At 56.8% G+C, this 14,159-nt stretch overlaps 1 protein-coding gene and 1 long non-coding RNA gene across 3 annotated transcripts; both read left to right on the forward strand.

The window, feature by feature from the left end:
- The first annotated feature begins 256 nt into the window (after nucleotides 1-256).
- WFDC2 (WAP four-disulfide core domain 2) lies at nucleotides 257-5,969 on the forward strand. 2 transcript variants are annotated; one of them, XM_045574914.1, is made up of 4 exons: nucleotides 257-374; nucleotides 883-1,023; nucleotides 3,337-3,489; nucleotides 5,813-5,969. In XM_045574914.1, the coding sequence occupies exons 1-3, from the start codon at nucleotides 302-304 to the stop codon at nucleotides 3,486-3,488; spliced, it is 366 nt and encodes a 121-aa protein (XP_045430870.1). In that variant the 5' UTR covers nucleotides 257-301; the 3' UTR covers nucleotide 3,489; nucleotides 5,813-5,969. The 2 variants fall into 2 exon arrangements, with proteins under 2 accessions (XP_045430870.1, XP_045430871.1); XM_045574915.1 differs by having other exon boundaries at nucleotides 5,819-5,969.
- Nucleotides 5,970-11,805: 5,836 nt separating this feature from the next.
- LOC123651542 lies at nucleotides 11,806-13,702 on the forward strand. Its single transcript, XR_006740326.1, has 3 exons — nucleotides 11,806-11,971; nucleotides 12,940-13,185; nucleotides 13,596-13,702. It is a non-coding gene; the product is annotated as an uncharacterized LOC123651542 (long non-coding RNA).
- The last annotated feature ends 457 nt before the right edge of the window (nucleotides 13,703-14,159 follow it).

Genomic DNA, 14,159 nt, shown 5'->3' on the forward strand with positions numbered 1-14,159 from the left:
GGCCGGGCCCTTTCCTCTCCGGCCCCGCCCCCAGGCCCCGGAGGGAGGAGGGGGAGGGGAGTGGACAGGGTCCGGCTGCAGCTGGTCAGCCTGGCCTGCCTGGAAGCTGATTAGGTTCCTGGTTCCCACCGGGGCCAAGAGCGACACCTGATCCCGGGGGATTGTGAAACCGCAGGAGGCGGCCGCCCGCCCGCGCTGCGGAGCGGCTCCCCCCGCCGGCGGCCCCGCCCTGCCCCCCGCCCCGCGCGCCCTTAAATCCCCCCAACCCGGGCCCGCGGCTCTACCCGCCGGGCGCAGCACCATGACCGCCCGCCGCTCCGCCCCGCTCGCCGCCCTCCTCCTGGGCCTGCTGCTCCGCTTCGCCGCGGTCACAGGTGAGGGCGGGGGCCGGCGCCGGAGGCCGGGAGCCGCAGAGGCGCAGCCTCCCCGCGGGCTGGAGGAGCAGGGGTTCTGGGCGGAAGTGGGGAGGCCCATGAAGAGCAATGGGGGATCCCTGGTGCTTAAGGGGGCGACCCTTGTAGTTTGGGCTGTGGGGCCAGGGGAGAGGCTGGAGGGGACCCTCTGCCTAGACACCGAGGGCTCCTAGACTGTCAGCCGGGAGGGTCCCCCCTGATGATAGGGGGAGGTCCTCCCTGAGGATGGGGGGGTCCCCTGAGGATAGCGGGCTCTGGGGCCAAGGCTGCGCTAACCCCTGCACTCTCCGGTGCGGGGACCCCTGGCTTGGAAGTGGGATATGCTGAAGGCTGCAAGGGGAGTGCCTGGGGCCAGAGGCTGAGAATTCCTGGAAGCCTGAGACTTGGGGTCCCCGGAGCAGGAGGCGGGCGCTCTCCGGGCCCGGCTCCGGGCTCCCCGTGATCGTCCTCACGTCCCTCCCGGGCGCAGAGGCGGAGGAGAAGGCGGGAGTGTGCCCTGAGCTGAAGGAGGAGCTCAACTGCACGCAGGAGTGCAGCTCGGATGCCGATTGCCCCGACACCAGCAAGTGCTGCCGCGCGGGCTGCGCCGCCGTCTGCCGGGTGCCGAACGGTAACGCCGGGCCCGGGGCGGGCGGTTCCAGGGGGGGCGCCCCGAGCCCGGGGACCCCTGGCAGCGCCCAGGCGGATGGAACCAGATCGGCCGCGCTCGCTCCTCTTGACCCTGGGGGAACAAAGGCGGCGTCGCTGAGGAGGACGCGGTGTCCCCCTCCTCCCCCCCTGCATGTACTCCAGTCTCTGGTGCGTGACGGCCTTCCGGGCACGCACAGCAGGGACGTTGTTCGGAGCTGGCCAGCGAGCCGGTTCCCAGGCCTGCGGCGCTCCTCCCTGCAGGGCCCCCAGCCTGGAGCCTTCCCGGATGGCTCTCCAGGCCGGAGGCAGTCTCAGAGCCAGGAAGGGCCGAGTTCTCGCCAGGCTCACACCGCCAGCCTTGCCTCCGCAGCAGGCATAGCCAGGGGGCTCACCTTTTGCTCCCCTGGTTTGAAGAGAGTTGGGACTCTTCCCTGAGCACGCCTCCCGCTTCCCCCTCTTCAAAACGTCCTCCCCCGCTGTAGGGATGGAGGGAGAGAATGTGAGAAAGGCCAGGAACTCCCCTCGGAGCAGGAGTGGCATTAGGCTGCATGGAACCCAAGCTTCTGGGTTTTCGCCGGGAGAAGCTGAGCTCTAGAAGCAGGGCCCTGGCCTGGGCACCCACTGCTGTGATTACCAGCCTGACCCAGAATACTTGGCGACTTCTCCACAGGTGCCAGCAGGGGCCGGGAAGTTTTGTAGTTAGAGATCTCAGACACTTAGGACCAGGGAGGTGGGAGGCAGAGAAAGGACTGGCCCGTGGGGCAGCTTCTGGGTCTGGAGGCTTCCATCCAGGCCCGAGGGGGGAGGAGCAGAAGGAGAGCTGGAGACCAGGAGAGGAAGCCAGAGGCAGACCCATAGGTGAGAGAGGTGGATGCCACCCCTTCCCCCCCAACAAGGAGTCTCTGTTGTTAGGCGGAGCCTGAGATGGACAGACTGAGGCAGGCTGGGGAGCCTCCTGAATTAGAATCCTGATTCTGCCCCTGCTAGCTGAGTGATCCTGAGCGAGTCACTTCCCCTCCAAGCCTGTGTTCTCATGTCGCGCTAAAATTTTATAGGAGTGACATGAAGGTTAAATTAAGTAATACGTGTAAAATGCCTTATTAGAGAGTAGATACTCTGTACACAGGGCCTTGTTTTGTCAGTAAACTGCTGGGCAGCTGGGTACCCAGAGCCCAGCCTTTTCCAAAGGAACGGGTTTCTCTGGGCTAAGAAGTCGGCGCTGTCCTCCGCACCCAGGCCTGTGCCTGTGCCTGTGGGTGATGTTTGGCTGGGCTCGCTCCTGGGCTTCTGGAAGTAAGCCGAGCTCCCTTCTCCTTGACCCAGGAAATGGAGCCTAGGGTGTGTGTGTGTGTGTGTGTGTGTGTGAGAGAGAGAGAGGGGGGGGGGGGGGAGAGAGAACAATGATATTGGAAGGCTGGCTCAGGCCTTGGTTTTACTGGTGACCAGCAGGGTGGTTGATGAGTTGTGCCTTCACATCTCTGTGCCTCATTCTCTTCATCTGTGATAAGAACGTGGTTAGAAATGTCCCCTACAGAGGAGATATTTGACAGATGAAGGAAGATAGTGCATTTACTTTACACAAAGAACATTCTAAGTGGCTATCTGTGTGTGTGTGTGTGTGTGTGTGTGTGTGTGATGGAGAATGCTTGGCGTGTGTGGATGAGGAGTGTGCGTGGGGGAGTTATGGAGTGTGTGCCAGGCATACGGGAGCGAGTAAAGAGATTGTGACCGCACTTACAGTTTACAGAGCAGCACAGTGCAGGGCACACAGACACTGGAGCCAGACTCCTGGCTTTCAAATCCTGCTTCTACCCTTAAGCCAATGACTTAACCTCTCGGTGCCTCGGTTTCTCACCTGTGACGTGAGGGAATAGTAACGCCTGTGCTCTTCTTCGAGGGCTGTTGTGAGGATTAGCGAGTTACTGCCCATACATGCTTAGAGTGACACCCGACACACAGAAGGAGCTAAGAAAATGTCAGCTGTTCTAGTGACTCCTTACAATTGTTGTTGCAAAGGAGTTTGCCTTTTCGGAGGGAACTAACCAGGTATATCTTGCCCCAGTTGCTTTCACAGCCACCCGTGATGTGGGCCGCACTGTGTGGGCCTCTGGGGAGTTTCTGGCCCGAGGCTACAAAGTTAGGGAAAGGCGGAGCTGGGACTCTGAGGTCCTGCGATTCTGAAACCATTGGAGAGGGAGCCTGAGGGGGAGGGAGGAGGGGTCCGGCTGTGGGTAAGTGTTTATCTCCTGGCACATCCCTCTGCCCACTTCCCCTTACTCCTTTTTCTATGAAGAAAAGCCCGGCTCCTGCCCCAAGGTGGACTCACCCTTGACCCCACTCGGCCTCTGCCGGGACCAGTGCCAGGTGGACAGCGAGTGCCCGGACCAGATGAAATGCTGCCTCAATGGCTGCGGGAAGGTGTCCTGTGTCTCACCCGTCTTCTGAGGTATGTGGACAGGAGGGAGGACGTGCCCTTAAGTGATGGCACCTGCAGGGGTGGAGAAGGAGGATCCAGGGGAACCAGCTTTCACCCGCACAACAGATGTTTCTACAGAGAGGAAGGGAGAGGGACAGAGAGTTAGAAACATCGATCAGCTGCCTCCTGCACACCCCCTACTTGGGGATGTGCCCACAACCAAGGTACCTGTCCTTGACCGGAATTGAACCCGGGACCCTTCAGTCTGCAGGCCGAAGCTCTATCCATGGAGCCAAACTGGTTTCAGCTCAACAGATGTTTCTTAAGCATCTGTTACGTGCTCTGTTCTGCTGTTGGTGCTGAGGATTCTTTATGGATGACCAAACCAGACATAAATTCCTCTCTGATGGGGTTTATAAGCTCGCAGACAATAATCAAAATAAGCAAACACATTCTGTAGAATGTCAGAGTGAGATGAGGGCCAGGGAGGAAAAGGAAAGAAGGGGGATACGGAGGAGCACTGGGATGGGAGTGGGGTGAGCAGGGAGCAGGGTTATATTTTCTTACACCCACAGCCAGGGGTGGGGGAGCCATGAGGACCCCTGGGAGAGTGCTCCAGCAGCGGTGTGAAGGCAGGAGCCGTGCTGGAGAGCAGTGTGGGGAGAAGAGGGTCAGAGAGAGAACGGGTAAGTGAGCAGCTTGCTAGGGGCCTGACGAGCCATCATAAGCACTTTGGTCTCAACCCAGACATGCTGGGCCATTGGGAATGGGCGTGCTCGGACTGAGATTTGAACAGGCTTGCTCTGGCTGCAGCGTGGAGAGCACTCTAGGGGCAGCAGCGGGAGCAAGGGGAGAGAGAGCCGCTAGGAGGCTCCTGCAAGATGCCAGGTGGGAGATGACAGACCAGGGGAGGACAATGGCTGGGTTTGGGGCATCTGTGATGGGGCATCTGGGACAGTATCTGCTAATGAACTGAGCTGTGAGGGCAAGAGATTTTCTCCTTCATTTCCTTAACACAGCATGTAAGTCAACAGCTGGAGGAGCAGCTGGATCTCGGGGGGGGGGGGGGGGTAGAAAGCTCTTGGCATGGCCAGTGGGAAGCAGGAGAGTTGGTATTTTTGCCAAGAAGCTCGGGTTTTGGGGTGTTTTTTTTTAGGACGCACATGGAAGAGATCAGTGTACGTCCTCCAATGTGTGTCTGTGTGCGTTGGGCCCTCTGGAGCAGGTGGGGCCGTATCCGGCCGCCTCTCAAAGGAAGGGGCTGCGGAGCCTCTCTGTCCCCACGTAAAACTAAAAATAAAACATTAAGTCCTAAAGTAAACGCGAGGAAGTGACGCAAAACACAACGCGAAGCCGTGCTCAGCCAGCCGATTGGGCGAGCCGGCCCGCGCCACCAGCTCTCTGCCAGGTGCCCTTCCTCACCGAGCTTGCAGCTGCTTGGCTGGGGCGGACAGATGGACGGACACTCCCAGTGCTGCTGTGGAGGGAAGGGCGGGGTGCGGCGGGAACAGGAGGAAAACCTCACCCGGGTAGGACTGGGAAGAGGATTGAGCACGCTTCCCAGAGGAGGTGACTCCAAGCCAGTCCTGAAGGGCGAGGGTGAGGTGGGCAGCCTGGTGCAGGGCAGGGAGGAGGCTGCTGCGGGCAGAGGACACAGAAAGAGCAAGAACCAGGAAGCGCCCTTTGGTGGAAATCTCATTGTGGACCTGCTGCTGCTTCGGACAGGCTCTCAGCCAAGGGCCTGGGGGTCACAGTGGAACCCAGAGAAGGGGATGGACAAGCGCAAGGTCCCCTGGCTGCTACTTCAAGGCGTGACCTTCAGTGCGGGAGAGGGAACCATGGTCTTCCCAGAGCCCAGAGCACTCACTGACTCCAGCCCTCTCTTCCCTCCCGGAGTGCCAATAGCATGGCCAGGCTTTAAGTGAGGAAGACACAGGCTCAGCTTTCAGCGACGACATGTAACTAGCCTCTCAGCTCCCCGAGCTGCCAGTATTTTACTTATAAAGTGGGATGAATATTAGTCAGATGAACCCAAAGAAGGGAGGCAAGGTGGAGCCTCCTGGTGGCAGAGGGACTCAGGGAGACAAATGACCGTGGCTCCTCGGGAAGGTCATGTGTGTCTGAGGATGGTCTGCAGCAGAAGAGGTGAGTGTAGGACCCGCAGAGAAGTACAGGCAGAGCCCCAGGTGAAGTGTGTGTGTGTGGGGGGGTGGTGGGGGGGTGGGGGTGGGGGTGGGGACGGGTAATGGCGGCGAGAGGAGAGCTTTGGTCCAGAACTGAAGCTGCAGTACCTCGCCTGGTATTGTGGATGTTGTTGTTGATGGTTGGTTTTATTGTGATTCTCTCCCTCCAGTTTCAGCCACCACAGCCTGAGGAATGAGGGAGTGGGAGTTTCCACCTGGTTCCATCTGGCTCCAGCCCAGCTGCCCTCCCTTCTTTCTGGCCTCTGCTTTCCCTCCCGTGCTGACCACAGCTTCTCTTTCCAACCAATAAAGTGACCACTTCCAGCACCGGTGGGACCATGGCCTCCGTTCTTATCATTCTGTCCCTGCCCCCCCTCTCCCCCCATTCTGGGTTGAGGTGGGATGGGGGGCAACCAGATCATCCAGGCACATAGTTCAGAGAGGGATCGACAGTTACAGGGCTCGTCCGGTCTGGGTTGGTGGTTATTCTCGAGGAGGATTGGGAGGGAACCTGAGGCTCAGGGATGATGGGGTGCTTCTGAATCGGTGCTGAGTGTTCCCATAGCAACAGCAGCACCGACTGTGCTCCAGATGCAGGGCCGGGAGGTTCCCTGGTGAGAGCTTCTGGCTCTACAGTCAACCCGAGAGGTGACGACAGCCCCGACTTCCAGACCAGCTCCGCCAAGCTACTAGCTTGTGGCCACAGAAAAAGAAGACGGCAAAGGCAGGGTCCTTTGTTTTAAGTCAAATCATGTTTGGTATAAACAATAGATTGGGTCAAAATTTAAAAGGTAAAATGAAAAGCATCTTTCACCCTTGACTTCCTCCCCCCAACCCCAGCCAACCAGTTGTTTTCTGAGGATGAGACCAAGATCAGTTTCCTGTGTATTTTAGAGATAGAGCTCCATCTCTCCTCTTCCTCTCTCTATTCTCTCTTTTCCTCTTTCTTATTCTCCCCTCTATTCCCTTACTCTATCCCTCTCTCTTTCCCCCTCTTCTCTCTACTCACCCTCTTTCCCATTTCCCCCTCTTTTTATCCTTCTCTCCCTCCATTTCTCTCCCCACCCATCCCCGACTCTCCCTCTGTCTGGCTCCCCCTTTCTCTTCTCTATTTCCCCCTTCATCCCCCACTCTCTTCTTTCTTCCTCTCTATGCCCCATCCTCTGTCCTCCTCTGTCACCTCTTTCCTGTCCCCCTTTCCCATGGCCTTCTCTCAGTACTCACAGGCGTTACAGGTATCATCTCTACACCCAGTGGTGTCAGCATGGTCCTCATTGTGCAGGTGGGGAGACTTTGGAGGCCCTGAGAGGCACAAAGGCTTTTCTAGGACACAAGACGGTAAGGAAAAAGGAGGTCCGAACTCCACGCTCTCCTAAAGGCTGGGAAATGGTACATCCCCAGGGAGCTATGCTGGATATTGGTGTTGGGTGTGGAGATGACCTGGGCAAAGAGGGGGAGCAGTCAGCAGCCCACAGGGTGCTTTGGGTGGCTCTGATTGGAAGAAGGAGCCCAGGTAATGGACCTTGAGGGATCCCCCACTTCCTTAGTGATAGACCCCAACAGAAGTGTCTGAGGCTTTGTAAATATCCTTTTCTCAAGATTGTACTCACTGGTTTTAGCTTTCACTGACGATTCTTACCTAAATCAACGATTATTTAATGGTTATTAAACAATGGTTTTCTAATTCTATCCTCTTCAGCAGCGCTGTGTGTGTGTGTGTGTGTGTGTGTGTGTGTGTGTGTGGTGGTGGTGGGCTTCCATCCCCTCTAGCATCAGTGTGAGGGATGCTACTGTGTTCCCCTACACTTCTGAGCTCGGGGGTAAGCTTTGTAGTAGGTTTTGAGATCTCGCCTCTGGGTTTTGATTAAATGTCCCATGCCAGGGTTTACTCCAATCAGTAGTATAATATCCTACTCTGGAGAGGGGGTTACCCTTAGGTCTTATGTTAACCCACCCATTCTGAGCAGAGCTTGGGACCCCTCATTCCTTCCATCCCCCGTTCCTTTCTATCTTTTTTCTTTTCTCTCTTCCATAATTCAGAGATGATAAGACTCATAGCATTCACGCATTGTTTAAAACCTTAACTCTGAAAAATAAATCCCAGGTTCCTCCTTTCCTACATTATATAATCTCTGTGAAACGAATCAAGTGCTTGCCACCCACTCAAGCCATCAACGTTAACATCACCTGTAACCAAACAAACCAGCATCATATACTCTGTGCATGTCCCCTTTCTTGGCTCAGTGTAGGGGGGACGTGTGTAAGGCGGATCCATGACTTCAAGAACCTCCAAAGCCCTGGCTGGTATTGCTCAGTGAGTTGGCATCGTCCTGTGCACAAAAAGGTTGCTGATGACATTCCTGGTCAGGCACATGCCTGGGTTGTGGGCTCAAACTTCCATAAGAGGCAGGCAGGAGGCAGCTGATGTTCCCCTCTCACATCAATGTTTTTCTACTTCCCTCTTCCTTTGGCTCTAAAATTATATATATATATATATATATATATATATAAAGAACCTCCAATATGTGAACCTGAAAAGGTAGAGGCAGGCAAGCCCAGATCTCTCATCTATATGGAAAAGTCCAGGGGGTTTTGTGAGATGGAGAGGTAAGCAGGGGCGGGTGGTCATGGCCAAGCTGAAATGTTAATGAAAGCAAACTGATTAAGAAAGAACATGGGTGCTACAGTTGGACTTTGATTCAGACACCAACTTCATTCCTTGCCATTCATTCCAGATAAATTACTATTTGGGGCAAGTAATTTATCTTCCTGACCTCCAACTTCCTCATTTGTAAGAAATAGTGTTAATAGAATCTTCCTCTCTGGGCTGTTGGGAATATTAAACGAGATACTGTATGGAAAGCACTTAGCTTGGTTCCTGGCATATCATCAGTATGGCTACTGCCAGGTCCCTTGGTCCATTGCTTGGTCACTGGATGGGTCCCTAAATGAACAGATCTGGCCCTACCACATGTGTCAAACACAAGGCCCACGGGCCAAATCCATCCCGCCAGGCCTTGCAATGTGGTCATCACTGCACTCCGCTGCGTTTCCATCACAATGACAGTTTATGACTGTTCAGTAAACCATTCGGCCCGCGATTTAGGCTGGATTTTAGATTTTGGCCCCTTCTCTGATTGAGTTCGACACCCCTCCCGTTCCGAACGGGAGGAACGGGAACTGAGTTCCAGGCTGCTTCAGTTTCTACAGCCAAGACAGGTACATAGACTGGCTCTGGAGGCCCATATGAGTGGGTCTCCCACCCAATTGAATGCTCCATCCCCAAATTCAGAGGGAGCTTGGGGAAATTATAGGGTGGGCATTGCAATGCAGAGAACCAGGTCTTTTTCTTGGATCAGTGATACCTGTTTCATTCCCATCGTGCGATGTTAGAGAAGTCTCTGCACATCTTTGGTTCTTCATTTTCCCCTCTTGACTTAGGTAACTGAACAGCTTTCCCTCATGTTTTCTCCTTCCCCTCCAAGTTGCAATAATTGGTGTCACTTAAGGTGGGGACTGCAGGACCAAGGCTGTCACTCCTCTCGCCTAGTAGCCTATGGCAGAACTAGGTTAATATCTTCAGGTATTCCCCATTTTTCTTTATTCATTGGTTTCTTTTGTTCCCTTATTTGGCCAGAAATCCTTTCCTTGTTCAGTGGAGGTCCTTCCAATATGATGCAGATCCAGGCACCCTGTTCACCTGCTCACTCCCGGCTGCTCATTAGCCTTTGCCCCGACGTTCACCTGCCCACTTCCTGCTGATCACAAAACCAGCCCCCTGTTCAGGTGCCCAATTCCAGCTGATCAGCGCGCAACCCCACCCCCCGTTCACCTGCCCACCCCCGGATGTGCACTAGCCCTCACTAGCGTGTGTCCACTGGGAGCCAGCCCAGCCCATCATTCCCATTTCTCAGGTCAGAACCAGGCCTCAGAGCTTCCCTCAGCTGGGACGGAGCAGAGCTGGATTGGGAAGCAGGACGGTCTCTGCAGCTGATGTGTGTGGGCCCCTTCTCACGCACCCAGGAGGCTCCGGGGCCCTCTGTGCATCTGTGACTGTGGCGATGTGGCTGTATCACCAGAGGTCCCTTCAGGGCACACCTGGGGCGTGGTGGCCAGGACTTGTTCGCAGCCTCTAGGACTGGAGCCCTCTGCTCTCTCCTCCACACGCTGCAGGAACATCCTGCCAGGCGCTCCACTCAGAAAAAAAAAAAAAATTGGTCAATGGCCGACTCAGAGGCAGGTGTGGACACTGCCTCTGAGCCGGCTCCCAATGGGCTGAGGCAGAAGGTGCTGGAGCCCAGGCTGGAGTGGAGGCAGCAGGAAGGGAGTGGGCTATGCTCCGTGCCCAGGCCTGTGCCAGGAGCTCAGGGTCCAGATCCTCTGCAATCCTAGGAGAGGTGTCTCTTTGCTCCCACTCCCCCCTCTTCTCTCTCCCTCCCTCCCTCCCTCTCTCCTTCAGGCTTTACTGAGCACCTGCCTATGACAGGCCCTGGGTACAAAGGCAAAGCCCTGTGAGAGCATCATCAAGAAACTGGCTGTGACTTCATCAGGATGCAGGGAGAGCCCCAAGGGACTCAGGGAAGGTTCTCCAGTGGAGTTAAAGCAGCCGGCTGGGCCGTGAAGGCTGAGGAAGGGCATTCCAGGTGGAGGGAACTGCATGTGCAAAGGCAGGGAGGCAGGAAAGAGCCCGCCCGGCCTGGGAACTGTGGGAAGACAATGGAGCCCAGGTCCAGGAAATGTGCTGGGTGAGGTTGGGGTCCCATAACCACTCCCTGGACCCTCTGCCTCTTGACCTCCTTTGCTCCAGGCTAGGAAGAGGCCCTGGCCCAGCTGCACAAATGGATGCTTTGATATTGGAGAGAGGGAGTGAGGAAGGGGCCAACTACTATATATTTTGGGATTCCTCCTCCTCCTCCTCCAGGGGAGCAAAGAAATACCTCTCCTCCTCCTCCTCCTCCTCCTCCTCCTCCTCCTCCTCCTCCTCCTCCTCCTCCTCCTCCTTCTCCTCCTCCTCCTCCTCCTTTTCCTCCTTCTCCCCCTCCTTCTCTTCCTCCTCCTCCTCTAGGGGAGCAAAGAAATACCTCTCCTCCTCCTCCTCCTCCTCCTCCTCCTCCTCCTCCTCCTTCTCCTCCTCCTCCTCCTCCGACCCCATGGCAACCAAGAGGCAGCTGGGGATGCCATCTATGAGTTGGGCTGGGGGTAGGGACCTCTGCTCCCCCTCTCTGAGCATCCCCAGACTTGGCATCTAGAATATGGGCACGGCAGTCCAGTGGTGGGCCCCTGTCCACCCAGGTGCTCCGGGAGCCCAGGCCCAGGAGATAAGGGCGGGGCTGGGGGGGGGGGTGCCCTGCCTCATCCTGCAGCTGGGGGCTGGGCAAGGCGGTAGGCAGTGCCTGAGCCAACTGGCCTGTGCTTCCCGCTGAGCTAGCGGCTTCCCATCCAGCAGCCTGCCCGGTGTGCCCACTGCACTGTCCCTGTGGAGGTGCCCCAGGGAGCAGGAGACAGGGCCGAGGCAGACACAGGAATGGACCTCCCTGTGAGCCCTGCAGTGAGCCGTCTGGGGGTTGGGGGGTCTCTCTTGCCAGGGTGCACAGGGCTCACTGTTCCAAGGACCCCGTCAGAGCCCCCAAAGGCGGGTCTATTTCCTGAGGCTGCTGCTCCGATGACATCAGACCGGCTTGAACAAACAGGAACAAGTGCCGTCCCCGTCTGGGTGCCAGAATCTGAAATGAAGGCTTCTGGGGCTGTGCTCCCGGGAGGGCTTCAGGGCAGGGTCCTTCCTGCCTGGTCGGCTCCTGGGGGATCCTGGTGCTCTTTTGGTCCTGGCCCCATCCCTTCCATCTACCCAAGTCTTCACGTGGCCTCTCCTCCCTCCCCACGTGACTACTCCTGCATGATCAGGTGCCCCCTCCTCCGTGTTCATAACCCCTCTCGCTGTTCACGTGCGCACTTCTGGGTGATCAAGTGGCCCCACCTCCTGTTCATATGGGCACTCCCAGCTGTCCACGAGGCCATGCCCCTGATCACGTGCACACTCCCAGCTGCCACGTGGCTCTGCCCCTGATCACGTGCACACCAGGCTGTCCACGTGGCCAAACCCCTTAAGCACGTGTACACACACACACACACACACACACACACACACACACACCCTCCACCTGGCCCCGCCCCCTGGTCACGTGCCCAGGGTACAGGTGTTGCTGCTGCAGCACGTGGAGGGCGAGTGACTGGACTTCTTCCTTCCACGGTACACAGCGGTAAAGGGACAGAGCTGAAAATGGAACCCTCCGCTGCCCAGAGCCTCCGTCTCCTTGACCTGTGACCTCTGGGTGAGCTGCCCTTCACCCTGTGGCCATTGACTCGGATGGGTTTCACCCTTCCCTTCATTCCCCTCCTCCACCCCCAGCAGACAGGGGTCCGCAAACCAGCAGACTTCCTGCATTTCGCTGTGAGATGTGGCTCTGCCCCGCGCCTCTTGGTCTGAGTCCCTCATGCCACCCCACCTCCGTGGCAGCATCTCTCATCCCCTGCGCCCCCATTCAGCACAGGCACCTCAGCGCTCCCCTGCAGCTCCAGGGACCCGCAGAGCCCGGGCCCCAGCAGGCCATAGTTCCCCAGGTCCTGCCTGCAGCCTCGGGGTCTTCAAACCAGACTGGCAGGGGCGGGGGGTGGGGGTGGGATTGACCCCTAAGGCAGAGGGGTGCAGACACAACGTGGGCACTCTGCCCCCTCTCCCCCACCCCACCCCCTTTAACACCCCCACTCCTTTTAACACTCCCCTTCCCCCTTCTAGGATATGTGACAACACCCAGTCTGTGCTGACACATCCAGCTCCTGGAGGGCTCAGCCTGAGCCCTGCGGCCTCCAGAGGGAACCCGTCTGCAGAGTGTTAGGCAGAACAGGCCTCCCAGGGCAGCTGGATGCCCACCTGGCCCCACAGCCATCCTTCAGCCTCCCCCTTACCCCTCCTGAAGGGGAACCAGGTGTGTTTCCGCCCAGCCCAGCTGCCTGCCTTGGGAGGCGGCATAGGCTGTCGCCCTCTGCTGGCCAGGTCTCATTACTGCAGGAAAGTAAGAGGTACCCAGCCCCTGCCCACTGGGAGCCAGCCCAGCACATCATTCCCATTTCTCAGGTCATATCCAGGCCTTGGCGGTTCCCTCAGCTGGGAAGGAACAGAGCTGGATTGGGAAGCAGGACGGTCTCTGCAGCTGATGTGTGTGGGCCCCTTTTCACGCACCCAGGAGGCTCCGGGGCCCTCTGTGCATCTGTGACTGTGGCGATGTGGCTGTATCACCAGAGGTCCCTTCAGGGCACACCTGGGGCGTGGTGGCCAGGACTTGTTCGCAGCCTCTAGTACTGGAGCCCTAGGCTGAACTCATTAGAGGAAAGGCTTGTTACATTAGGCTTTGGAGTACCCTGCATCATCCTACCACCTGGAGCTTGGCAAGCAGGAGTCTCTGAGCCAAGTTCACTGCACTTCCCACCAAGCAGCCTGCCCTGGTGTGCCCACTGCACTGTCCCTGCAAGGAGCCCTGGGGGCTGGGTGGGTGGGAGGCAGGGTGCTCCTGGCCACATAGCTTCAGTGTTCATTTGGGCCCTCCTCCATCCTCTGGTGACATCTCTGGCATCATCATCTGCCTCTGCCCCCTTGTTCACCTGCCCACTTTTGGCTGACCATAAGCCCCCCCTCTCCCCTCCCATTCTTGTGCCCACTTCTGGCTGATCATATGCTTATTTATAGAGGTTCAGGCACAGAAGTGAGTAGTTTTAAGAACACAACAAGGATAAAAGGTGGTGTGGAGAAATGCTTCTCGTGTTCACAGAAACACCTGTCATTGCCATAGAGCAACCCTGACTCCAGGGAGCATCGGGCTCTTATGCGGAAATTAGACGTTCTTGCAGACTTTATCACATGCATCTCTACTCGGAAAGTTGTTCCTGTTGCCTTTGCAGCCTCCGAAGTGAAACAGCGTACATCCGGGTATCGATGAGTTGTAATACCACCGTGGGAGTTTGGCTCGGCAAGGGCCCTTTTCCATTGGAAGTTTGCAATCTTTTCGGGAGGCACTAGGCTGGGGACTTGATGGGCCTAAAGAGAGAAAGTGGTTGAGAGAGGCAAAATGTATCACCTTTCCCTTGTTGGCCCATATGCCCATATGCCAGAGGCTAGGATGGCCACGGGCATAACTGTGAGGCTCTACCCAGCAACCGAGCTCTGTACCTCTTCCCATCCTGCTCATCTTTCCCGCATAGCAATGGCCCTGCCCGTCCGCACAGACACTGAGGCTTTCCATTTCTGGAAGTAGACTGCTGTGCTAAAAGCCGCAGACTTGAGAATCCTGTTCTAGTGGATTCAAATCCACTTACTACTGTGGGATAACTGTATCATTTAACTTCTCCAAATCTTCACCTCTTCATTTGTAAAATTAGGGAGTTGAACTCCATCATCTCTGAGCATCCTTTTAGGTCTGATTTTCTAGGATTTGATGAGTAAGCTCTCTCAGGCTTCCACCTCCT

Source organism: Pipistrellus kuhlii, unplaced genomic scaffold, assembly GCF_014108245.1.
Source record: "Pipistrellus kuhlii isolate mPipKuh1 unplaced genomic scaffold, mPipKuh1.p scaffold_m20_p_6, whole genome shotgun sequence".
Classification (NCBI taxonomy): Eukaryota; Metazoa; Chordata; class Mammalia; order Chiroptera; family Vespertilionidae; genus Pipistrellus; species Pipistrellus kuhlii.